A 27,804-nucleotide genomic window follows, 5' to 3' on the forward strand; every position below is an offset into this window, starting at 1 on the left:
TTTGGGCATGAAAAGCTGGTTCATCTAAGCTTCTGGTTCTCTCTTTTGATTTTATATTGGAGTGGCCGGATTGATTTTGTCTTCAGGAGTTTCCACAGAGGCCCAATTCAGATGAGGGTCAGATGTTTTCAGTCTTTCTCCTAAGGTCTGGATCCCTCCAGGAATGATTTTGGCCTCAGGAATTTGGGGGTTGGGCTGGCCTGGGAGCCTGGCCCAGGAAAGATGCTGGTCTAGTGAAGTTGGTGGCCGTGCCACCCAGAGATGCAAAGGCAGATGGGGCAGGAAGAGGCCCCAAGGGCTCCTGGGGACTGCACTGAGAAGCTGGGTTGGTCTGGATGCAAAGGATCAGGAAGAGAAAAGGGCAGTAGTCATGACCCAGAAAGAGGGTGAAGTTGGTGGCCGTGCCACCCAGAGATGCAAAGGCAGATGGGGCAGGAAGAGGCCCCAAGGGCTCCTGGGGACTGCACTGAGAAGCTGGGTTGGTCTGGATGCAAAGGATCAGGAAGAGAAAAGGTCAGTAGTCATGACCCAGAAAGAGGCTGGCAGGTGGTGCTGGCCCAGGAAGCAGATGGAGATGAGGGTGGGGTCAGGCCCAGAAGCAGTGCTCCTGGGGCCCAGAGAAGGCAATACTTTGGTCTGGATGAAAAGGATCAGGAAGCAGTACTGGTTCCCCAGGTGTCTGGGGTCCTGAGTCAAGGAATGGGACAGGACCCAAACTAGGAGGAGAAAACAGCAGGGGAGATGAGAGAGTGAATGAGGCTTGGGGAGTCTATTATTTTTATTTTATGTGTATGAGTGTATTACCTGCATGTATATGAGTGCACCCATGTCGTGCAGTGCCGTGGAGGTCAGAAAAGGGCTTCGGATTCCCCTGGAACTGGAGTTAAGGACGGTTCATAGCCACTATGTGGGTGCTGGGAATTGAACCCAGGTCCTCTGCAAGAGCAGTCAGTGCTGTTAACTGCTGAGCCATCTCTCTAGCCTCCCAATACCACTTTTTAAAAATATTTATTTATTTATGTGCATGTTTCTGTGTGTGGTATGTCCACATGTGTGGGAGCACCTGTAGAATTTAGAAGAGAGCATCAGATTTTCCAGAGCTGAAATTACAGGCAGTTGTGAGCTGCCCAATGTGTATGCTGGGAGTTGAACTCAGGTCCTCTGGAAGAACAGCGAGTGTTGTTCCTAATGCTGAGCCATCTCTCTAGACCCTAATACCTTTTTACCAGCATCCTTCCTCTGTGCTTGCAAACAGATTACATTTTTAGATCAATGAAGTGTGATCACCTAAATTCAGTCAGAATTATGGGTCTGAAGGCCTTGTGCAGGGCTGGGAGTGTAGCGCCCAGTGGCAGAGCAGCTGACAACATTCATTTTAAAGTCACTGATAGGCAGTACTGGGGTGCCAAATCTAATGAGAAAAATTACCTCACAGAAAACTGCACTGAGGGCTGGGATGTAGCTTGGTAGTAGAGTACTTGCTTGGCATACAGAAGGCCCTAGGTTCAATACCCAGTACCACAAAAGAAAAAATTGCACTGAAATCAGCATAAATGTGTGGGGTGGGATAGGACATTCCCTAAGAGCATTAAGTGTAGAGGACTTGACGATGCAATACAAATCGTGGGAGGGCTCTGCCAGGACAGAGACCGTTTCATACTCGTTTCTGGTCCCCAGCACTTGGCTCACATCCTGACCCACCACAGAAACTTGGTAGGTGCCTGTCAAATGGAAGAGCAAAGGAAATCACTGCCAGCAGTGCCACTGCGGCTTCAGGCTGTTTAAAAGAGGGCAACATAGAATCCTAGGCTGACCATGTGACCCTGGCACTTTGTAGCATCTGCTACAGAGCCATACTTTGGGATAAGCAGAAAATTAATTCTGGGAAGCAACCAAGACTTAAAGGAAACTGGGTATCTTCTCATATGAAAAATTGCTGAAATCCATATATTCTTAGAAATCTTAAGAGTCAGAAGTGCCAAATGATGGAACAGATTTCTTTTCAAAGTTAGAGCTTTGTCATTGGGGGCAGTTAGTAAAAGGTGATATAAAAACAAAATACTCCATTAGGTATAATAATATATGCCTGCAATCCTAGCACTCAGAAAGTAGAGGCATGAGGGATTATAAATTCAAGACCACTTTGGGCTACATAATGAGTTCAAGACCAGCCTCAGCTATATTGTGAAACCGTGTCTCAAAAATCAAGAGCTACAGATGTAACTTAGTCATAGAGAGCTTTCCTACTGTGTGCAAGGCCCTGGTTTCCTCCCTAGAGCTACTAAATAAATGAATGAACAAGCAGACGGAACAGACTTACATAACTTATAAGATGTATTAACAGACTCCTTCTCTCAGTTCCAACTTTGTAGTTCTTCGAAACATGGTGCTAGTCCTAGACTTTTAAGTTTTAGAAAATCAGAAAATTATCAAAACAAAATAAACCAGCAGAAAATCAAACTGCAAGTACATCACAAAAATCCTACTGGGTGCAGTGCTACCTGAGTAATAATTTAAAGTGAGAAATGCCTAGGCTTGGGAAAAGACTGGCCTGGGTGTAACCATGAGCAGTGTGTCAGCAAGCATTTACCAAGCACACATGAGGTGCTGGTTACTGCCTGAGGTACAGAGGATATAACAGATAACAAATGCCAGTTTCTGGCTTCATAGCACTCCCCACCTAGCACAAATGTAAACCATCTATTAGACACTATTAAGTGTAAGGATGCCTGGAACTGCCCAAAAGATACGTGTTGCTGGAATACCCAATCCAGTCAAAGGCAGAATGTTAACAACTTATCACTAAATCTTGATTTCCTTATCTTTCTAGGTGAATTATAGTGAGGATTTAAGAGAAAATATATATAAAGTGCCCAATAATATTGTTGGCACACAGCACGTATGTGATGTTATCAGGTTTGCTATATTATCACAAAGACATATCTCTTCTGTTTTGCTGACCAAGTATAGCCCACTTGTTTAAAGCACATACTGCTATCTGCAGAAGGCTGTCTTTAGGGAGCAGGCATAGTTTCAGCAACACATGACTCACAGCCAGGGTAAAGGTCAGGTGAGAGGCGATGGGAAAGCAATAGAGCAACATATTAAAACAGTAACCAGGTAGAGATGGGGGTCATCAACTCCATCTGACAAGACAGAGGATGTTCTTCTAGCCTGCCCATGTTCATTTGCTTCAGATAAGGAAAATGTTCTCCTTCAACCACAAGAGTGAATATTAACAAATGAACTCAAAGCTCAAAGACACTGAACCACAAAAGCCTGTGGAGTCCTAAATGCAGCTACACAAATGCCGTCACTGCAGAGGGACGACAGTGCTCCCCTCCACCCATTAGCTGCATGGTTCTCAAGGTATGGTCAGGACCCCAGAACATGACTAGAAGGCAGTTGGAGATGCTTCAGGGAGAGAGAGCTATCAGATCAAAAGTTTCATAGTAATTCAAAGGTATTATTCCTCTTTTCTACTCTTCTTAGAGAAGATAAGGTGGAAGATAGTATCAATCACCTCTTCTTGGATGTGTCTGTGGTGTATGCTCACCTATCTGTGCTTAGGTGCATGCCTATGTACACAGAGGGCAGAGAAGGACGTCAGGTGTCCTGATCTGTCACTTTCCACCTCATTCCCTTGAGACAGAGTCTCTCACTGAACCTAGAGTTAGACTGGCGGCCAGCAAGCCCCAGTGATCCTCCTGCCCCCACTTCCCATAGCACTGGAGTTCTAGGTACATACGCAACCACAACCAGCTCTTTACTTGAGTGCTGGGGACTTGAACTCGGGTCCTCATGCTTGCCCAGCAAGCACTCTTCCCTGCTAACCCATCTCCCTAAAACCTGTATCATTCTTGATGTCAAATGGAATATATAGTATATGTTCTTGTGTTTTCTACAATTTTCTAAGAAAAGCACTTCAGGGTACTCAAGTGAGAGTGCAAAGGGACCAAAAAGGTCAAGAATCACTACACTGAACAGTTCTGGCCCTGCACAGATGAGGAGAACTAAGGAGGACGGACAATGGAAAGAGCACATTCACTGTGAGACTGGGAGAAGGATCACACAGTGCCAAGAGGAGGCTGTGGAAGGAGGGTTATCAGCCGACTCTGAAATGCCGCTAAATGAAGTGAGGCATTTGGGAGGATGCGATCAAAATGACAATCGTGTATGAGGGAAAACAAATCTGAATGTTTCTGATCTCAACTGCAAAGTCTCATTCAAACATACTCTAGCAATTTTCATCTTAATTACCCCTCACTGGTCTGGAGAATTATGGAAGACATTGTACCAACAAGAATTTAAGAATTCAAGGTTAAAACACAATGTAGTTTCCTAACTGCTTTCTGACGTGACAAAAAATATCTTTTTGCATAATTTCAATTTTTGTATGTTCAAATTTAAAAACTAAAATAGCTTATAATTTTTCTGAATGGAGAAACATGGTTGAAAAACACTGTTTAGTCAGGCATGGTGGTGATGCCTTTAATCCCAGCACTTTGGGAGGCAGAGGTAGGGGGATCTTTCTGAGTTCCAGGTCAGCTGAGACTGCAGGGAGACCCTGTTTCAGGAAAGAAAAAGAAAAACACTGTTTAAAGAGCATAAAACTTTTTTCCTGAAAAGCAGCTTATGAACTGTACTACCAGAGATCGCTGTACCTCAGAGGCAGATGGTACCATGACTGGCATACACTCACCACTCTGGACATCAGAGCAATGCCTACCCGGTGGGCAAAGGGAACACTGCTGTTCCAAGAGGTAAAACAGATCCCTATTTCCAGGGTTATCAGCCTACACAGCTTCCTCCCGAGATGCGCCTTAGGTTCCAGGCCATGGGAATGTAATAACAATGACAACAATTGCACGTGTTTCCTGAGAGTGCTCGTTTTTACTGAGCACCTGCAGCATGGGAGGTACTACACCAACACACTGGGACAAACAGGACACAATCTACCTTCAACAGCAAGAGTCCAATGCAGAGAAATAATAAGAATACAAACGGCAAAGATGTTAAAAAAAAAATGGTCACATCTATTTTAAGAAGGTAGAGAAGAAGGTGCTGCTGGGGGCAGACTGAATCCAGTGGTAGCTTTCAAAGATTGAAACTGCATACTCTTCAATCTGGGCAGTCACTGTTTAGGCATCTGTCATATAAGGATACACACGCATGAAGACACGTGCACAGGAAGTGCACTGCAGTACTATTTACTTAAAAGGCTCTGAAGTCCATCAATACAAAAATAAACACATATGGGATTTCCTAACCAAGAAATACTGTGCACTAGCTGAAAAACAAAAGGCAGACAGACAGGCATAACAGCGAAGCACTTCTCATTACGTAAGCCCAAATTCATGCGGGAACAATCTCTACATATTATAAATAATCTAAAAGGATATTCAAAGAACTGTTCACAGGGTCACATCCAGATAAGGGAAATGGATAAAGGGATCAGTACACTGAGGGGAACTTTCATTTCCTACTTTACTTATGCATTGAAACTATTTTTTAACAACAATTAAAAAAAAATTTTATTATTTTTATTTTATGTGTATCAGTGTACTGCCTGCATGTATGTGAGTGCACTGTGTCGTGCAGTGCTGTGGAGGTCAGAAGAAGGCTTCAAATTCCCCTGGAACTGGAGTTAAGGATGGTTCACAGCCACCATGTGGGTGCTGGGAATCGCACCCAGGTCCTCTGCAAGAGTAGTCAGTACTCTTAACTGCTGAGCCATCTCTCTAGCCCCTTAACAACAATTTTTAACAACTATTTTTTAAGAGCAATTATCTGTGCATTACTCATGTAACTAAACACACAGAGAGTACAGTGGGGTAAGTGCTACTGTAAGGTGGAGGTCCAGCACAAAACCAGAGGATGCTGGTGCTGGGAAGCTGGACGCTGATCTAGTTGCTATCACAGATGGCTAGTTTGTCCTACCTCTTCATTTACAGAAAGGGAGAACACAGTGGGTCACACTGCCTTCCGTGAAGACTCTACCCTCTAACACTGGTTTTCATTCTCTCTGTGCATGCGTGTGTGTACAGGCACAAATGCCATGGTGCACATGCAGAAATCAGAGGACACCTCAGTCTTTTCCTTGCCTTCCACTTTGAGACAGACTCTCTCATCTCCACTGTGTACACAAGCTAGCTGGCCCATGAGCTTCTGAGGATTCACCTGTCTCCACCTCCCATTTCCCAGTGGGAGCACTGGATTATGTATGTGCTATCCCACCCAACTTTACATGGGTTCTGGGCATCCAAACTCAGGTCCTCAGGCTTGGGTGGCAAGCATTTTCCCCACTAAGACATCTCAGGCCTGGTTTGCATTCTTTATGTTACCTGCATGCCAACAGTCAAATCATTCAAGGCCCAGCTCAAAGCCCAGCTTTCCTGGGGTCCTCAACAGGGCATTTACTATTTCTTCCCTATGTTCCCACAGTATTCTACTTCCATCTCTTTAACTGTGAATTTCCATCTACCTTACACTTAGAGTCGGTCTCCCTAGTAACCCACAAACTCAAGTGCAAAGACCCTACCATCCAACTCCTAATTGCCTCAGGGCTTTGGGCCTATTAAAATTCATTAAACCATTTATCTGGGAAGTGAGAAAGGCAGGGAGGGAAACAGAGATTTAGAACTCTAAAATCTATACAAATCCTGAATCCTTTTTAGCCCATATTCAAGTCTGAAAGATTCCAAGTCTCTCACCAGGGTGCCTCACAGTAAAAACCATATTAATGACTGTTTCACATGTACCCACGGATGTGTGGCATAGAAATAGACGCTAGTCATTATTCCCAATCTTCCAACAACTCTGCTACTTTCAGATGAAACCCCTTGAGGCTAACAAAGGGGAACTGACCATTTGGGTCACATGGTGGTCACATGCACAGCTCTCTGACCCCAAAGATTCTGACATTTTCTCAGCAGTAAGGCTCTCACTTGGTAGCCATGGGTGGTATTCTTAGGGCACTAAAAGAATGATGGAGGAAAGAATTAACATAGTAGGTCTGCTCTTTAGAAAGGCTGCTTACAAGGATGGCCCAGAGCTGGCAGCTGCAAATTTGGCTTCTGGACTGTTCTCTAAGTAATAAGATTGTTTTGCCAGCCTACAACATTGAACAACTACTTTCTTTCTGGGAGTCTGGAACTGTAGTAGTTTTAACTGCCACAGAATGCAGACCTGACCAGTCCCTCATAAAAACCCTGGGCTTCCTTGGGACATAAACATGCTGATGTAATTCACTGCTGAAGAACGCAGTGTGTCTACCTGGGACAGGAATTTCTCTAGATTCTGCAGGATGCATGCTTTTCCTAGCCGACTCTGTTGGGGCTTCTCCTGCCACGATAAACCATAGCCCTTGGCACAACTGACTCTGACTCGGGTCCTGTGTGTCCTTCCAGTGATTTCCCAAACATGTGGGTCACCCTGGGACTCTTGGCCCAAATCATATAACCCAAAGCAAACAAAACGAACAACAGACTCAACAAACTAGCTAACAGGACACTGCAAAGCGTATTAGCAAAACAGAGCCTTACTTCTCTGGATTGTCAGGAAACTTGATCCGCAGCTCTTGGTTTTTATATGATCTCTTTTCAAATGTGAGGATCATTTTCTTTACTGAGCTTTCATCCAATGGCTCCTCCTGGAACAGAAGGACAAAGGCAGCAGCTTCAGTCACAGAGATCTGGAATTCACCACTACTTACTGTGGCTCTTCTGTCCTCTTTGCTCTACCTTTGGTTGACCATTCTTCCCTAGGAAGAATAGTGATAGGAGGCTGAATCAGATACTTCTCAAAAAAACCAAAAAATAAATAAAATAAAATGAAATAACATAAAATAAAATACAAAGCATTTACTAACCTTGCCCAAAGGAAGCATTAAACAATATCAGGGATGGAAGGGATGGTTCAGTAATTAAGAGCTCTTGCAGAGGATCCAAGTTCAGTTCCCAGCACCCACACTGGACAGCTCACAACTGTCTGTAACTCCAGCTCTAAGGGACCTGAAACCCTCTTCTGGCCTCCACCAGCATCTGCACACATTTTGCAGACACTTGCATAGACACATAGCCACAGACACAACCACAGATCCCCCCTCAGAGACACATACATACACATAAATAAAAATAAATCTTTTTTAAAAATTGAATCATTCCCCAGGAGCAGGGGTGGTTGGGAAGAACACCTACACAAAAATTTCAGAAATACTATATCTTCTGTTCACTTTCCGTTTAAATTAATGTGCTGCAATGCACCTGCCTCTAACATTTTCCCAACTCCCAGCTTCACAGTCATTGACCATAACTCATATCTAAAGGCAATAAAGAAACTGCTATTAAGAGAACCTGAAATAGATTCTTTTAGAAAGCACTGAATCATCCCATAGTTTTATAAATACTCAGAAAATGTTAGCTGTTATTTTATTATTAAATCTCAACACTCCTCCTATATTGGGTTTTAAGTGGGAAATACCTAAACACTCATTTGGAGTATGCTGCAGTGCTTAGATTTGATGGATGACTCCTGGATCTAGAGGTACTTTGCTGGGCTCCACTCCTCCCCAGAGTCTACAGTTCCAAGAGGGCTTCCCTGACATAGTAAAAACTATAGTCAGTGTTCCAACTTGGTCAGGACCCAGAGCCTACCTTAACTAAGTTCTAGTCAAATAGCAACAAAACTTTGCTAAATAAATTCCTTAAACCTTCTCCACATCCAGCTCACACCACCTCATACGTCTTTCCCGAATTCATCTACTTGGCATTTAGAATAAAATCCCAAATCCTTCATATGACCTACAGAAGGAAGGTCTAGCAGGACCTGCCCAGCTAGCCTCTCCAATTTCAAACCAGTGTGTATACCCTGCAGATGGCCCGTGCCTGAGCAGGTACTCAGTGAAGATCTGCTTAACAAAGGGAGGGGGACTGGGATGAAAATGTTTCTGGTATCTCTTAAAGTCATAGAGGTGACCTGAACAAGTTATGTCCATAAAATTGTTGGATGAACTGCAGTAATGTGCACTGCTGTAGTTGATAGCAAGAAACACAGTGTACCCAACAACACACCACTAGGCTTAACCAAAAGAATCTTGATTTCTGAGAAAGGGTTAACTCACTTTCAAGCATCCCCCACAACCACTGTTTTTCTTTTTCCTCACTGATATCTTGCTAGCTCTGGGGAAAATCATACTTTGTTTGAGTGCAGCTCTCGTGGGATTCCCAATGTCCCAGCCTCTCTGGGGTTTGGCCTTCCCTCCTCTAATTTCTCTCCACACTGGGGAAAACCGAATTATCAGTCTTAGTCATCGGCTTCAGCAGTATCGCCCATAGCTCAATGTCAGAAAGCAGCAGCAGATTTCAGAAAGATGAATGCTGGTGATGCAGCACAAAAAGGACAATAATATTTTACAAGTCCACCTGACTACAGGGGCAAGCGCCACTTGTTTCCATCAAATGGGACTCCAGGAGCAGTTCCTGGACTTGGAGCCTTCCATGCGTCATTTTTACAAAGTGATCTCTTTCTCCCTGTCCCTTAACAGAAAGGTTCACAGTCCCCCACCCCCATTACATTTCTGTCTCCCAGGCTAGAAAACACCCATGACAGTCCCAGTTCTCCAGGACCAGCCTTGCCCTACATGGGAATTCTACCTCCAAATTAACCACTGTGGCAGGACTAACAGACTGAGTCAGAGGGAGCATGGCTATTTACATATTTGTATAAGCCCTATTCCACTGCTGCCCTCTAAAAGGAAATTCAGAACCAGAGCTCTCTCCTGCCATAGATTCCCTAAAAGCCAACATCTTTTAGGGGTAGATCCCCAGATCAGCACTAGTCCAGAACCCCAGGAGGAGAGAGCTACTGACATAACATAAAAAAGGCCCTTTTGGAATATAAATCAAGTTTTTTCTTCTCTCAGACTCATGCTCCAGCTTCATTTTTAAAATCCAAAGTTAGCATCATGTCTGAGAGAACTAGAAAACAGCTGGCTCTTAAGAATCCATTTCCATAATTCATATGGAACAAAATGCCAGAGTAAAATAACATACAAGTTAACACTTAAGGATTTAAAAAGACAGGAAGGTAAGGTCATTTTGTTTTTAATCGCTGATATTTTTACCTCTGTGCCTCTCTGCTTCATTCATTTATTCATTCAATAAATATTTATGAAGGACCTACCAAGAGCTAGGTGTTGTTCTGAGTGCCAGAGACAAAGGTGTGAACAAAACAGAGCCAGGCTGTTTTCATAGGAGGCTGAGGGGAAGGTGGAAAATGAGTACAATAAATAGGAGTTTCAAGTCACGATTCATGCTGTGAAGACAATATACATAATAGTGAGAAAAGAATTTGAGAATGGCTTACAGGGCCACCTCGAGACAGGACAGACTTCCTAGAAAAGGCACCTGACTTAAGACCTGAGTGGGAAGATCCCAGCCATGAAGGCCCAAGAGGAACTCATTTCAAAAGGTGCAGGGCAAGACTGAGTGCAGAGGCCCAAAGTTGTGCTCTTCTCCAAACTGTTGTGGCTTTGATGCTGTTTTTGTCTTTCTATGAAAGGGTCTTGCTATGTTGCCCAGACTGGTCTTGAACTCCTGGGATAAAGTGATCCTCCTACCTCAGCTTCTGAGTGCTGGGACTACAGACACGAGCCACCGTGTTTTAACCACACCTAGACACCTAATCTAATAGCACAGTGAATGAACTTCAGTCTTCTGCTTCAAAGCACTGCTACCATGTGTGACTGACAGAATTTGACTCCTCTTTCAAAAACTATGGACTATATTGAAAAATGCTGGGTTTTCTACTTGTCCCCAGAAGAGTCTGGAAGCCTTCTCTAACTTTCTCCTATCAATATTAATTACCCTTCCTCTCTGTTTCCATGGGGCTTTGACTTACACATAATCTGGAATGAGGTTTTCTGGGGTTTTTTTGTTTTTTTTTTTTTTTTTGGTCTTTTTGAGACAAGGTCTCCCTGTAGCCGCAGCTGGCCTGGATTCACTAATGGAGACCACAGGCTGGCCTTGAACTCACAGAGATCTGCCTGCCTCTGCCTCCCGAGTGCTGGGATTAAAGGCATGCGCCACCACACCTGGCTGGAATGAGTTTTTAAGTCTACCTGTGATGTTCCATATAGTATTACTAACCCTTTCCAGACTTCACTACCCCACTTAACCTTTGCATCAGCAACTCTGAAGCAGGACCTCTTAACCCCATTTTACAGACGAGGCTGGGAAGCTCAAGGCAATATTCTGCCCACAGTTACTCCACAGAAGGTGTACCAGGCCCAGCGCCTCCACCTGATCCCACCCAGCTCAGGCTCCATACCTCCTCCTCTTCGTCCTCGCCTTCCCTGTCAATAATCTGCAGCAGCCTTTTTTTGTCATCATCTGTTTCTTCAGCTGCCATTGCCTCCTCCTCACGATAGCGGCCACGCTCTCGAGGACCAGCTTGCTTACGACGCGTTTTCAGCTCCTCTTCTTCATCATCCCTGGGACGCTTTGTGCCCCTGTTGGGCTGAGAAAGAGAGAAAGAAAACAAAGGATGTTAGGGCTAGAAAATAAATAGACAGGCATAGACATCAAGTTTTTTAAAAGCTCCCAAAGATGCCCTGACAGAAAAGTGCCACAGTTTATGATTGATTGTCCCAGAGTGCAGGAGTGCAAGAGGTCATGCTGCATACTCTTAATAGTTTTGCAAATTTTCCAGGATCAGTGGGTTTTTTTATTAATGGAAATTATTTTTCCTTTTTTGATATGATATTGAATCGCTTCACAAGACTTCAGTGTATATAGAAATCACCGGGGAGAAAGCCACTTGATATGGGGATACTGAGTTAGGCTTACTGCATTGCAAGATACAACCCCTAATCCCCACTCCTAAGCACATGGTTTTAAAGCAATGTCTTTCTTACAGTTCCTCAGAAGTAGTTCAAATAGAGAATATTGTATGTATAACTTCCAAAAGTCTACTGCACTTCAAATTTTACTATACAGGAGAGTAGAAGATCAGAGGACTCGCAAAGGACAGCCACTTCTCAAAGAACATATAGGATCTCTTCCCAAAGAAATACATATGGAAAACAAAATAACACAACAACAACAAAAAACCCCTCAGCATCACTAATCAGGAAAATACAAACGAAAACCATGGGCTATCATGTCACATCTATTAGACTAGTAGAAGAGAGTAGGGAGAGGAGAAAACCCTTGTGTCCTGTTAGTAGGAATGTGAGTTAACATTATAGAAAACAGCATGGAGGTTCCTCAGGAAACTAAAAATAGAACTATCATATGATCCAGCAACAGCACTTCTGGGTCGAGATCAAAGGAAGTGAAATCAGTATGCCAGGGAGGTGTGCACTCCAAGGTGCAGTGTAGCACTGTCCACAACAGCTAAGATACAGAAGCAAGGTGTCCATCAACAGATGAAGGAAATGTGCTATGTACATACTGGTATGCTATTCAGCCATAAGAGAGTTGTCATTAGCAATACCAGCACTTCTGCCATTCGCGATGGTATTCTATTGTGTATATACACCAGAACTGATTGACCTGGAGGATCATTACGCTAAGTCAAATGCCACATGATCTCACTTATGTGGACTAAGACAAACAAAAGAACTCGCCAGGCGTGGTAGAAAGGAGAGATGCTGTTCAAAGACAGGAAGTTTCAGTGAGAAGGAATGAGCTTTAGTAATATACTAAGCAGAATGGTGACTAGGATACATAATAGCCTGCATTCTGCAGGTTTGTGACAGAACTCCTTTAAGTCAGCAACAATGACTGGTACAGCCACTGCTATTGAGAAGTGATCTCATATTAAATAACTGCCTGCTGCTCAAAAAAAAGAGCCAGGCATGGTGGTGTATGCCTGTAATCCCAGCACTTGGGAGGCAGAGGCAGGCAGATCTCTGTGAGTTCAAGGCCAGCCTGGTCTACATAGTGAGTTCTAGGACAGCTGGGGCTACAGGGAGACCCTGTCTCAAAAAGATCAAACAGTCCCTTTTAAAAAAAAAAAAAAAAAAAAAAAAAAAAAGAAAAAAAGAAAAAGAAAACCCAACAGATTTAAAATTTTCTCCACCAAAAACACAGTGATAGATCTGTTTATTAGCCTGATTTAATCATTCTATGTTGTAAACATTTATCAAAATACATTGTGTCCTACAAACAGTTATGTATCAATTACAAATATTTTTAGGATTGACAAGATGGCACAGTGGTGAGAGCACTTGCTGCACAAGCATGAAGATCTGAGTCCACATCCCAGCACCAATGTGAAAAAAACTCAGGCATGGCTGCACGTGCACCTCTAACTCCAGTTCTTCAGGGGCTGCAGACAGGAGGATCACTATGGCTTATTGGCTGCCAGCCTGCCTTTGGATTCAAACTAGGGCAGGACACCTCCTCTGGCTTCGTGTGTACTCCCCCCCCACCCGCTGTTGAGTACAAAAACCACAAAAAAAAAAATGTTTTTAAGATTGTATTATTTTTTAGTTATGTATATGTTTCTGTGTGGGTTTGTGCACATGAGAGCAAGTGTCCATGGAGGCCAGAAGAGGCCAGCAGATCCCCTGGAACTAGGGTTACAGGCTGCTATAAGAAGGCATCTGTGTGCCACCCAATGTAGGTGTTGGGAACAGAACTCTGGTCCTCTGCAGATGTGGCCTCACTGAGTCCCAAAATATTTTTAAATAATATAAAAGTGTTTAAAAATTCAAAGGCCCTGTGATAAAGTATTCATCAAGATCGCCCATCATGGACAACAGAACTCGTACTTCCTGTGGCTCCCTAGGGCTCATTGCTCCTTTGCCCATGGAGGAGTTCTAGCTGTTGTTTCCTACTAAATTGGAATAAAACAGGGCACAACTGAAATGGGCTTCAAAACTGGGAAGAAACACCATGGTGGACATCAAATGGCCCAATCTCATCAGCTTGCCCCCAGCATAACTCGGAGCATGCTGTCTGCCTCTCTAAGCCTTAGTTTCCTAAGATGCAATGAGGATTATAACCTTTTTCCTTGTGAACTTTCAAAAGCTACTTTTAAAGAAAGGGAAAGCACTCTAAACTACAACAGTACCAAACAAATATATAGAATTGCCACCATGAGGTAATCCACATGATTCTGTCTTCCCAACAAGACATTTGAGATTGGCTCCTCGGTGAGTTTTTCTCATACAACGGCACCTACTGGCAGCGTGATGGCGCAATGTGGTGTGTTACTACCAAACAGAAGAAAACGCCATGTTCACTGGCAGCCTGCTAAGGTGTCTGGTAATAACAGACAAATCTCCAGCATGCACATCACACATCCTGCCGTGTGACTGCCCCTGAATTGCACTGCAGCAGGAGTGGAAAGTCATTCTCTCTCTCTGTGTACCCTGCTGCTTCTGCAGACCAGGTGCTTCAGTGAGTCTGAGCAGATGACACAGCTTAGAAAACTCACATTAGACAATTTGGTTTGTAGGGTACCACCTGCTATTTTTCACTTTCTCCTGAGTCTCCCTGAGACACACCCAATTTCCTTAAGCACAAAAAACTACTGTCATTACTGCTCTACCCTAAAAACGGGAGCTAGAGGGAGAAAGCATCCATGAGCCATTAACTAGAGACCTCAAGAAGAAAAGGGGGCAGCTCTCATGAGAGAAGAGGGAAGAAGGTGGCTTCATCCTCAAGGAGTCAGGCTTCAAAGGAGAAATGTGTAGCTCCCCAGCAGGTAAGGAACTCAGCCCCCTGGGAATGCGAATTCTTTCAGGCTCATAAAACAAGCCCTGCCGTGATTCTGATTAGCAAGAGCCTGCTGCAGCGGCCAAGTCAAGGTTCCCCAGAGTTCTCCACAGAGGAGATTTCAGGATTGTTTATCTCTAAGGGTGGAGAAAAAAGGCAGTGGACCACAATTAACAGAAGGAAGCTAAAGGCTGCCACCATCAAGAAAGGCAGACTAGAAATAACTGGACCCCAACTTTCACCAACTTCTTTAAAGGTCAAGGGAGGAGTTTCATTTTCACCTCTAATAATTTCCACTGAAATGGCACTTTTCTTCTGCAGAACTTTGATGCACCACATCCCTGGGGACCAGGGATAGTTAAGAGTTCTGTTGTGTAAGCAGGGAACAGGATGCCCCAATACTTTTCAACAAATACCTGCAGAGACAGCCTGACCCCTTTTCAAGCAGAATGACCTCTAAAGAGTGCTCATTGACCTTGACTGTGGGATCCTCAATGACAAAGAGCCCAGGGACTTAAAACATACCCCAAAATATAAGCCACATAAGATCTTGGTTAAATTTGAATGGTATTTGTTAATAGTTTCTAAGCTGTAAAACACAAAGTTATCATCTGGCCCAGTAGCAGCTCCAGGCTTCCAGTGAACAGTGTTCAAACTGGGTGAGAGAGAGGGACAGGGCAGTGTGTGTGGATTCTTCTAGCTTCTAGAACCCCTCAGACTGGTCCATCACAACATCCCTTTGCAGCTGCCATTCCTTACCCCTACCCTACTTGATACCAGCCTGGCACAGAAGGGCCGGGCCTGAGGACCCATCAGGATGGCTGTCTGGGCTCTTCACCAGCACAGCCATGACCACCCCCCTTCTGTGGCCTGAGATGTTTTATTTCAGCATTTTTTTCACTCAAAGGAAAAAAATGTGAGAACTTCTGTTCTTTACCCCTCCTTCCAACCTTTGTCTTTTTCAAAAACTAACATTCCCAAGGAGTTTCTACTCGTTCCTGAGATTTTACCACTCTGAATTGTTTCTTCAACAAGTATTTACTAAATGGCAATTGTGTGTGAGGCACTACGCTAGGGCATGAGTGCCCACGGCAGACCCTGCCAGTCCATCAGCTTTCAGTCTAGGATGGGGTTCAGTGCAAGCTATGGGCGCAATTCAATTTTTTTTTTAGTAGTACATTTTAAAAAGTAAAATGAAACAAGTAAAAATGATTTTAATAAATACATTTAGTCCAATAGATCTAAAATACCACTTCAATGTGTAATCATTAAGAAGATGCTAATTTCCTTCTTTCCTACCAAGCGCTTGGCACACGGTTCATACTCACACATTCAGCAGGGTGTGTTCAGCTGCCATGTCACTGCACAGAACAGGGCCAGCGGATCCACGCTCCAGGAAGCCAAACCAGAACGGCTTCCAGCAACAATGAACATCAGGGACTCTTAGAAAGCCTTGGAAAACCCACAACAAACCCGCTAATGACCCACCCTCACCCAGAAGTAGACTTCTAGACATTAATTCCCCAGGAAGCACTCCAGGGAGAGCAATGGGTTATCTAAAAACACAACTGTACATGGGGAAGAAGCTGGGAGTTGTCAATCTGATTTCACTGCAGGGAACCAAAGGGCTGTTATTCAAGAGAGAACTTCACAGCCTGCCAGGGTCAGCAGCTCAGGCCCAGCTCTCCTGTGTCACACACAACCAATCTTCAAAGGGTTTAAGCCATTCTTACCAGTCACCTTTGGAGATTAATTTGCTCTAGTCCCTGAAAGGTATTTGGCATCCCTCAAGATGAAGGAATGACAAAAACAACTGTTGTTAATAATTTCTCTGCCTTTGCTGTTCATGGGACTAGAGAAAAATGATTAACTTGTAACTTCAGATGCACCAGAACATCAGCTTTGAAAGGTTTCTCCAGTCTTCTACATGCCTCACCTTACTCCCTGTCCTAGTTTGTTTCTTCATTGCTGTGACAAAACACTCTGACGAATACCAGCTTGGGGAGGAAAGGGCTTATTTGGTTCCAGGGTCACAATTCATCGGGGAGCCCAACGCAGGAACTCAGGGCAGGAACCTGGAGGCAGGAGCTGAAGCACAGGCCATGGAGGAACGCTGCTCTCATGGCCCATACTCAACTTGCTTTATTTGTTTGTTTATTTATTTATTTATTATTTATTTATTTATTTTGGTGGTTTTGAGACAGGGTCTCCCTGTAGCCCAGCTGGCTTGGAACTTGCTATGTGGACAAGCCTAGCTGCGAACCCACAGAGATCCACCTGCCTCTGTCTCCCGAGTGCTAGGATTAAAGGCATGCACCAATACGCCTGGCCTCAACTCACTTTCTTATACAACATAGTCCCACCTGCCCATGGGTGGCATCACTCACAGAGGGTTGGGCCCTTCCATACTACTCAATAATCAAGAAGATGCCCCACAGACACAGACACAGGCCAGTCCAATGGAGGCAATTCACTAATTGAGTCTCCCTCTACCCAAGTGTGTCAAGTTGACAACTAAAGCTATTGACAACACTCCCCAATGCAGTGAGTGGCAAAAGAAGCTCTCTGGGTGCTTCCCACCATCCAATCACACAACATGACCAGTGAGGCCTTTCTAGGATACATAAAGGACTCAATTCACTCAAAGCTTACAGTAGGCCTTGAGATCATGCCATGATGCCTTAAACTTTAAGTAAATAATCTTACTCTGCAAGTGTGTGGCCTTGCATGCACATACATGTGCATTTCTCCATCCAAACCCCTACCTCCCAAGAAATGGAAATCAAGACAGCCCCACAAAAGCTTTGAAAGGGTTAAAAATTTAAATAAGCAGTCTGTCTGCAATGCTCCCTGCATACCCAGACAATATCCAACCTAAGCCTTAGGTTTCATCCCCCCACCTCTATTTTTTTTTTAATTAAAAAGCAGTGAGGAGCTGCAGCTATAATGAGGGGCTGTGGGAACACGCAGTTCGATTGGGCTCAAAGTAATGTACCATAGGAAGAGGCTACATCACCAGAACGAAGCCTAAATTAAAACTCCACTATGAAACCAACTCCATTTCCTCTGAGCATGCAATCTATATTATCACATTTATGGTCTGTCTCGACCTCAATTAGACTTAGGGATTGGGGGGAGAAAGATAACTTCTATAATAAGAAATAATGGTATCATTATGATAAATTATGAAAATAGACAGTGCAATTATTAATGTGAACAGCACATTTTACTGGGATAAAACAGTATAAATGTATGTGTATGTATCTAAATATAGCTCAACATTCCAAGTTACCTTGCTAAGGAGGAGATAATTGGTAAAAGATGCTTCCACAATAACAGAAAATACACCCAATTCTATTAAAACAGAAAACATCAACAGAGGCCTTCCATAACCTTGAAAAAAAACAAACAAAAAAAACCCCAGAAATTGTTCCCCTAGCAATAAGGAGTTCAGACAACCCCAGAGAAGAATCTCCCAGTGGAGTCCAAAGTGCTGTTGTTTAAGTATTAAATATGAAGAATTCAGAAATTCTGAGTGGAAGATAGAAATATTGAGTTTACCTCTCTATGGAGTAGGCACTTTAAGCCCTGTGGGTTTAGGCAACTTGTCCATGGTGAGAATACAGGGCTTCTAATTCCCACGCAGTGCCTTCCCTTTTCCAAATTAACGCACGACTACTTGGAAATAAAAGATGAGAATGTTGAGGACATCCTGGTAAGTAAATGAAGCTACTATTAGAACACATGAACACAGGCTGATCCCTGCTTTTGAGAGGAGAGCTCCAGCTAGCAGCTATCAAAAAAGGCTTTGAATCTATGACTCCAGGGCCAGTGGTTCCTAACCTGTCTGCAGTAGTGACATCCTAAATGGAGAACAAGTCTGAGGTCAGGTTTTCCTTTATTTAAATCCTGCTCCTTCTACTTAACAGTCCTAGAAAGTAACTTACCCTCTCTAGACTTGAATTTTTTTTTTTTTTTTTTTTTTTTTTGGTCTTTTTGAGACAGGGTCTCCCTGTAGCCCCAGCTGTGCTGAAACTCACTATGTAGACCAGGCTGGCCTTGAACTCACAGAGATCCGCCTGCCTCTGAGTGCTGGGATTAAAGGCGTGCGCCACCATGCCCGGCCAGACTTGAGTTTTATCAGTTCATAAATGGAATAATCCCCTTTCCCATAAACACTTCTGAACACATGTACACCTGCAAATGCAAATGTTTCTACAGCACAGACACAGTTTGGCCACGGAAGACAACACATGGTACTCCCTATCTTTTTGACACTTGATTCAAAATCAGCAAGGCTCAGGCAGGAAGGAGTTCTGATCATAGGTTTTAAAATGTGGATTCATCGGTTAGGAATATAGTTCAGTTATACAATGCTTTCCTAGCATGCCTAGGTCCCCAGTCTCTCTCTCTCTCTCTCTCTCTCTCTCTCTCTCTCTCTCTCCAGGCTGGCCCCCAACTTGTAATACACACACACACACACACAGAGCAAATTATAGGTTTCTTTTTAATGCTAAAACACTTGACAGATAACCTTCTCCCAAGTTCACTTTTTGATAGATAATGATTGAGAAAAAACAGGTGATAATAAATTATTACCTATCTGATAATATCTTTCATTTGATTTGTTTCTAATGCCGTATTTGTGAGAAACTGGTACTGTAGCTGCTTTACAGAAAATGTCTGTGTACATATACCTTGCCATTGTCTTCTGGGGCACTAGAACCTGTATGGCCTTCGGGTACTGTACCTCCATCCATCCCAATCAGTTGTCTATTTGAATCTGAATCCCCTTTGGAAACATCTCTGAGCAAGCATAGACCCATGCTTCTCTAACACTCTGGTGACCCAGACACTCTCCTTCCTAACCGCCCTGTCCGTCTTTGGATCTTTCTCTCACAGAGTTTATCACAATGAGGTTTCCATTTAAAATTTCCTTCCCTGGTCCCTAATTCTTGCCCTTGAAGACAGGGTTAGCCTCACTCTCATGTATGGGGTTAAAATAAAAGGATTATGTGAAGACAGTATTTCTTCTTCCCTCTTCCTTTCCCACCACCTTTTCTTTTTCCAAATAAACACTTTCACTGGGGGAGGGGGGAGTGCCCAGCTCAGGGAGAAAGGGAAGCATACATATAATTAAATTCCTTCCCACCACAACTTTGGGATTTCATCATTTTAAAATTTTCTAATACCCTGTGAGATAATTAGACATTTGGAATGTCACAGCTCAAGCTTGGGGAAAGACTGGTTTAACCAATCTGGAACGTTCAGAAATCAGGGCTGTTAACCTCTCCTGATTACCTTTTGTCAGAATAAAAGGCAGTTTTCAAACATTTCTTCTTACCAGATGGTAGTGAGTGGCTGACCCAGAAGTTATAGACGAGCCGCAGTAATGAGTTTCCCTGCCTGCACTGGCTGCACATTCACTGGTGACATTTTACAACTAGGACTTCTGGCTCAATCAATATTTGCAGGCATGAAACCTGCCAAAGTTAACATCAGGGCTCCCTTGCAAATTTGCTTAAGGCACAACTGAAAAAGCTCACAGTCTCTTATGCCGAAAGTACCATCAGCCAAAATTTGTAATTAGAGATCAAAGTAATCAGAGCCAGAAAATTCCACCCACCAAAGGGTTGTTGGGATGACTAAGCAAAGCACGGTCCAAAGGGTCTTATGTAAACTAAGTGCTGTACGGATGTGAGAAATGAACATAATCATGTTCTTAGGAAATAGCTGAGTGAAAATCCACATTTTCATATACAATTTGCCTTTGCAAACTCACAAGAGCTAAAACTTTAAAAATATCAGTGAACTGTGTCTATTCACAATCTTTATTTTTTGAGGAAAAACCAGGCACCAAGAACACCTCAAAATCCCACAGCAAAGTCACCACAAAATATAAAACAGAACACCCATTTATTCCTATTTTAAAATCTGAAGGAACTGAGATCACAGTCATTACTGGAGAATGTTACCAATGTCCACAATGAAGGGAAATATTGAGGCATCAAAATCAAGGTTAAGACGACAGACTAGAAGCTGCTTCTCTGAGACCTGGTAAAGGAGACAGGTCAGCATAGGAAAAAAAAGTCTATTCGGAAAAGAGGATAAGCTTCAGAAATTCATAAAGGGAGTGGCAGGGTACCTGTGTGGAGAACAGGATGCATGGGCAGCACACTAGAAAGAGGTCAAGAGAACAGGGCTCCAGCCAGGCATCTCCCTAGTAGAGGGAGGGGAAGCAGAAGATTAACAAAAGGTTAGCCAGGAAGCTCCGGTGAACAAAGACCCTGTCTTCAGACCTCACAAGTCTCAAGACCAGCTGGCGGATGGGCGAGACAGAGATTCTTCTAGCAAACAGGTCGGCAGTAGAAAGAAATCCCATTTTATCACAGTAAGACTCCAAGGGCAGGGATCTGGCACCATCTTGAAAGAGAACCTATTGTTTGAAACTGAACTCCCTTGGAAGCCTGAGAACAAAGGAACAACCATAAGACAGACAGCCTGAAGTTAATCTGCCACAGCCCTACATGACAGACAGGCTTGGGAGACAACTGTGGAGAGCAGGAGGGCCAGACACTGACAAGAGGAAAATGCAGCGGCAGGAGGTTCGGCTCAGGCCGTGAAGTGCACAGAGAGGTAAAGACACCCTTGGAGGCTAGAAACAGACTCACCAGCTGAGAATAACCATGGGGTTTGAAGCCCCTGAGACGAAGCTCAGCAGGTGGCTCGACCTCTGCAGCCACCTGTCTGCCATCACTGCCACAGACCTGAAACTTCTATCCCAGCAATGAGGTAATCACCTTATTGTATCTGGGAGGTCTTGAAAGCATGAAGACAGGTCCTCTACTGGGCAGATCTCAATGCCACAGGTGCTCCCCACACTCCCAATGCACTTGGGAGACAGTGTATTCTACCCAGCTAGAACATTGGGCATGCCAGGGAGTATGATCTCCAGAGTCTGGAGAGAGTAGGGAACCCACCCAGAATCTACAAAGCTAAGTGTGGCCAGCCACAGCCCTAGCACCCAGAGAAGAATGTTCCAGAGGCCATGGGCCACTTGCCCAGTACTGGCTCAACACCAGCATAAACATGAGAAAGAACAAGTCCACAAGCTCGCCTGGCTCTTCCTCCCCATGCGGAGAACCAGGAGAACCAGCAGGCTCCACTGCTTAGAGCCCAGGAAGTTGCTGCAACATTTCGTTCAGCTTTCTTTATTCTTGCCTCTTGTGTTATCCCTTTTTCCTTTTTTTTTTTTCTTTTGGTCTTTTTGAAACAGGGTTTCTCTGTAACCCCGGCTGGCCTGGAACTCACTATGTAGAACAGATTGGCTTTGAACTCACAGAGAATTGCCTGCCTCCGCCTCCCAAGTGCTGGAACTACAGGAGTGTACTGCCATGCCTGGTCCCTTTTTGCTTTTAATTGCAATTTTAGCAGTATTTCTACTTTATAATTTTTTAAGATTCTTTTGATTCCCCTTCATACATTTACCTAATCTTGTGTCTGCATTTTTTTGTTGGGCACCCCCACCCTCTACCCCACCCCCATTTACTCCTCAAGTCTCCCACCTCCTCTCTCTCCTATACTTTCAGTAATATTTTGACTTTACATTATTGGGGTTTGTTGTTCTCCTTTAAAACAAACAGTTGGCCGTGGCAGCATTTGGGAGGTAGAGGCAGATCTCTTTGAGATCAAACAAACAAAAACCCTCATGTGCTCATGTGTTTATTTTCTATTTCCCATCTACATTTATCAATTTTATTTTCAAATGTTCTCATTATTGGGAATCCCCCCCTTTTCCCCCCTTTTTTTAAAAATCCTTTCTAATCTCTTGCTTCTTTCGATTTCCCTCCAAAATATTCCTCTCTCTCTCTCTCTCTCTCTCTCTCTCTCTCTCTCTCTCCCCCTCTCCCCGTCCCTCTCTCTTAGACAGGGTCTCCCAGTAGCCCCAGCCAGCCTAGAACTTGCTATGTAGACAGGGCTGGCTTGATCTCACAGTTAAAGGCATGTGCAACCACATACCCTAGGTCATTTTTAACTTCACAGCACAATCTATATTAGTTTTCTCACTTTGTAGTTTATGGTCATTGGTGATGTACTTACTACTAGTGGGTTTTGGTTGATTTTATATGTATTTTTGTATCTTGTATCTGGTGTTATGTTGTTGTTCTTTAAACAGTCTGTTTTCTCTTTATTGAGTGGAACTGGAAATTAAACCCTCAAGAAGAGGCTGTTCAATAAGCCACTCAGATTCCCCAAACAAAACTGGAAGAGGTATCCAAACCAACAGATACATAAACGGCATCACAGAAACACACACGCACGCACACGCACACGCATGCACAGTGATACAACTCCAAATGATAACTCTTCAATTACTGAATTCAAAGACAACAAAATAGGTAAAATGCTGGCTGAAGGTTTCTAAAGTTTAAGTTTACTAATAAAATAAAGAATAAACAAACATGAAGGTCTAGGTCTCAAAGAGGAAAGTAGAAAACGAGGAGGAAACATGAACGGCACAAAGGAAATATTCAGTGAGGAAACTGAGATTTGAGGGGAAAAAACAGAAATGTTGAAAATGAAAACCACTAAGGAAACAAATAAAGAACAGCAGAAGGTGATATCAAAGAACTTAACCAAGCAGAGGAAAGAATCTCAGGGACAGAGGACAAGGTCAAGGAAATACTCCACTCAAACCTCGGTAAGGGAAAGGGGGGGAAAAAAGCAAGCATGTCCACAACGTCCTAGAATGGAGATGCAATCAAGAGATCAAATCTTGACCGAACCTAAGAAGCTGAGATTGAAAACTAAAAGGGGGGAGGGGGTCTAAAGACTTAGAGAATCTATTCAATGAAATTAAAGTGATAATTTCCCAAATCTAAAGAAATGGACATCCAAAAGCAAGAGGTATCTAGAACTCCAAATAGGCACAAGAGAAGAACTTCTCCACAATATAGTCAAGAAGTCAAAATACAAAGTAAAGAATAATATTAAAAGCTGTAAGCAAAAAATCCAACTCACCTACAAAGGCAAACACATCCAAATAGCATCAGATCTCTCACCAGCAACTCTAAAAGCCAGGGGAGCATGGAGTGATATATTTCAAGTTCTGAAAGTAAATAGTAACCAAAGAAGATGCTACATCCACCAAGCTATCTTTTAAAATTGACGGTAAAATAAGGACATTTCAGACAAGCATAAACTAAGGCAGTTCAAAACAACCAAGCCAACACTGCAGAAGATATTGTCCACAGAGAAGGAAGAAAAACAACCATGAGAGCACAAAAAAGAATGAATTTCCTGAGAATAGCTGAACAAAGTTAAGCAAAGAAGGAATCTCTATGCCAGGACAGTAAACCCCGTGCTCCTAACACTAATGGGAAGAAAGAAAAGAACAAACAGTAATCCAAGACCAACCAGAAAAGCAACCAAGAAAAAAAAAAAAAAAAAAAATCACAGGAATTAACAACATTTCTCAAAAACAACCTTAAATGTACATGGTCTTAAATACCAACAAATAGACTCAGACTCACTGAGTATATTAAAAAACTAGAACCAACTATTTATCTCTAAGAGACACACCTTAGTGGTAAAGACAGCCACCAATTGAGGGTCAACTGAAGGCAGTCGATCAAGGGAGAAGAAGCTGCCGACAAACTGGTACAGCTCTTCTGATATCTGACAGGAAAAACTAGACAGAAGAGAGTTGGTTTTTTTAATGCCACTATATTAATAAAGGGAACAACTAATTAAGAAGACATAATAACTAGGGGTGCAGGGTATAGCTCCATAGAGTGCTTTCCTAGAATGCACAAAGCCCTGGGTTTGATTCTCCAGCACAACATAAATCAGGAGTGTTGAGACACACATATAACCCCAGCACTTGGAAGATAGACGCAAGGAGAGGATCAGAGAAGCTCATGGACATTCTCAACTATATAGCGAGTTCAAGGTCTGCTAGGACTACATAAGAGGCTGTCTCCAAAAAAAAAAAAAAAAGATAAAGCAACTGTAGACATACATACACCAAACACCAAGGCTCCTAATCATAAAGCAAACACTGTTGGGCATAAAAGGTCACATAGGTCCTGATACAATAGTGAATGGCTTCAATACCCGGTTCTTATCTTTATTACATTTATTTACTTATTATTTATTTATTATTTGTTTGTTTATTTATTTATTGAGGGGGGTGTGCCCACCATTAAGTGTATGTGGAGATCAGAGGACAACTTGTGGGAGTTGGTTCTCTCTTTCCACCATATGGGTCCTGGGAATTGAACTCAGGTTGTCAGGCTTGACAGCAAGCGTCTTTACTCACTAAGCCATCTCAACCCCCACCACCCTATCTTTAGACAAGTCATCCAAACTAAAAATCAAAGAAATTTCAAAATTAAACTACACTGTAGGCATAAATCAAAAAGACCGAACAGAATACCACACCCAACAAAAACAGAATACACATTCTTCTGAGCAGTCCATGAACTTTCCCTATAATGGACTATATTCTAGGCCACAAAACAAGTCTAAAAGAATAGAAATAATTCCTTATACCCTATTAGGTCATAATGAAATAAAACTAGAAATCAACAAGAAGAGAAACTATGAAAACAGCACAAATATTTGGAGACTGAACCAAACACTAATGAATGGCTAGTGCACTAAAGATATCAGGGAAAATGAAAGAATTCCTAGAATTGAGGCTGAAGAGATGACTCAGTAAGTACTGGCTGCATAAGCATCAAGAACTGGGTTCAGCACCCACATAAAAATGCCAGGCATGGCAGTGTGCACGTCATCTCAGCACTGGGAGATGGAGGAAGATGGTCCCTGAAGCTCACTGGCTGAACTGGTAAGCTCCAGGTTCAGTGACAAACTGCCTCAAAAAATGGAGAGCAATCAAGGAAAAGATCTGACGTTGACCTCTAGTCTCTATATACACACTCGAGTACACACGCACGCACACACACACACACACACACACACACACACACACACACACACCCCACACACATGAACACAAACAAAATTCCTAGAGTCAAATGAAAAGAAACACAACCCACAGAACCTTTGGGAAATAGTTAAGACTGAGACTACACAAAATGAAAAAGCTTCTGTATAGCAAGGAAACAATAATCGGAGTGGAGAGACAGCCTACAGTGTAGGGGGACAATCTGCTAACTATACATTGTACAGGGGATTATTACAGAGACTATACAAAGAACTGCAAAAATTATACACCAAAAAAATACAATCAAGAAATGGGCTAATGAACTGAACAGTTCTCAAAAGAACAAATTCAGGGCTGGAGAGATGACTCCGTGGTTAAGATCACACACTGCTCTTTTGGAGGACCTCAGTTCAGTTCCCAGAATGCACAACAAGTGGTTCACAATTGCCTGTAATTCTAGCTTCAATGCATATACCCCCCCATACCACACACATATATACATAATTAAAAGTAAAATAAATAATTTTTAAAAGAATAAATACAAGTGGCCAATGAATATTTGAAAAAATGTTTGACATACTTAATCATCAAGGAAATGTAAATCAAACTGCTTTGGGATTCCCCTCACCCCAGTCAGAACTGTTATCACACACACACAAAGGAATGACATCAATTGCTACTGAAAATATGGGAAAAGAATCCTATTGGCCTGAGCTGGTGGCCACGCCTTTGATCCCAGCATGGAAGAAGTGGATCTCTAGGAGACAGGGACCAGTCTGGTCTATATAGTGAGTTCCAGGTCAGCTGTGGCTACAGGGAACCTGGTTTCAACCCCCTACCCCCAGAGGGGAGGGAAGGAGGGAGGAAGGACCCTATTCACTGCTGGGAATGTAAACTAGTGAACCCATTATGGCAGTCCATGTAAAGGGTCCTCAAAAAACTTAAAAAGAGAACTACCATATAACCCAGCTGTATCACTCCTGGGCATATAACCAAAGATCTCTATATTCTGCCTTACAGCACATCCATTCCGTCTTCTTAACAGTAATGAAATGGAAGCAGCCTAGATGTTTATCAACAAATGAATACCTGAAGAAAGTGTGTGTGTGTGTGTGTGTGTGTGTGTGTGTACGTAAAATGGCGTTTCATTCAGCCATAAAGAAGATGTAATCACATCCTTTGCAAGAATGTGGACACAACTGAGATTATGTTAAACAAAATAAGCCAGACTCAGAAAGACAAATGCCACGTTTTCTCTCATATGCAGAGTCTAGATTTAAATGTGTGTATGTGTCTGTGTATGTGTGTGTATGTGTGTGTGTGTGTGTGTGTGTGTGTGTGTATATGTGTGTGTATGTATGTGTGTGTGTGTGTGTGTGTATATGTGTGTGTATGTATGTGTGTGTGTGTGTGTGTGTGGGGAGAGGGAGAGAGAGAGAGACAGAGAGAGAGAGAGAGAGAGAGAGAGAGAGAGAGAAAGAGGAAGAAGAAAGTAGAAAGGGGACTGTGAGAAGAGAGGAAGACATCTTAAGAGAGACAAAAAAGAGAAAATGAGGAGTAATGCATACACCTAACAGGAAAGCCAGAGGGACAACGAGAGGAGGAGCAACAAGCAAGAGGAAGGCGCAGGGGATGGAGCGCGAGGAAGAGAAAACACAATGACATGTATGAGGGCGCAGGGATGGAGCACGAGGAAGAGAAAACACAATGACATGTATGAGGGTGCAGGGGATGGAGCACGAGGAAGAGAAAACACAATGACATGTATGAGGGCGCAGGGGATGGAGCACGAGGAAGAGAAAACACAATGACATGTATGAGGGTGCAGGGGATGGAGCACGAGGAAGAGAAAACACAATGACATGTATGAGGGTGCAGGGGATGGAGCACGAGGAAGAGAAAACACAATGACATGTATGAGGGTGCAGGGGATGGAGCACGAGGAAGAGAAAACACAATGACATGTATGAGGGTGCAGGGGATGGAGCACGAGGAAGAGAAAACACAATGACATGTATGAGGGCGCAGGGGATGGAGCACGAGGAAGAGAAAACACAATGACATGTATGAGGGCGCAGGGATGGAGCACGAGGAAGAGAAAACACAATGACATGTATGAGGGCGCAG

The 27,804-nt window shown here is 43.2% G+C and overlaps 1 protein-coding gene across 1 annotated transcript in view; it reads right to left on the minus strand.

Annotated features, from left to right (window-relative positions):
- Window positions 1-27,804, minus strand: part of Ctnnbl1 (catenin beta like 1) — a 194,610-nt gene that overhangs the window by 133,293 nt on the left and 33,513 nt on the right. Inside the window, exons 2-3 of the mRNA XM_008855665.2 lie at window positions 11,329-11,517; window positions 7,545-7,651 (exon numbers count right to left, since the gene is read on the minus strand). Coding sequence (XP_008853887.1) covers window positions 7,545-7,651; window positions 11,329-11,517 — 296 coding nt within the window. The remainder of the gene's footprint in view (window positions 1-7,544; window positions 7,652-11,328; window positions 11,518-27,804) is intronic.

Source organism: Nannospalax galili, unplaced genomic scaffold (assembly GCF_000622305.1).
Source record: "Nannospalax galili isolate Female #2095 unplaced genomic scaffold, S.galili_v1.0 scaffold228, whole genome shotgun sequence".
In the NCBI taxonomy this organism is placed as follows: domain Eukaryota; kingdom Metazoa; phylum Chordata; class Mammalia; order Rodentia; family Spalacidae; genus Nannospalax; species Nannospalax galili.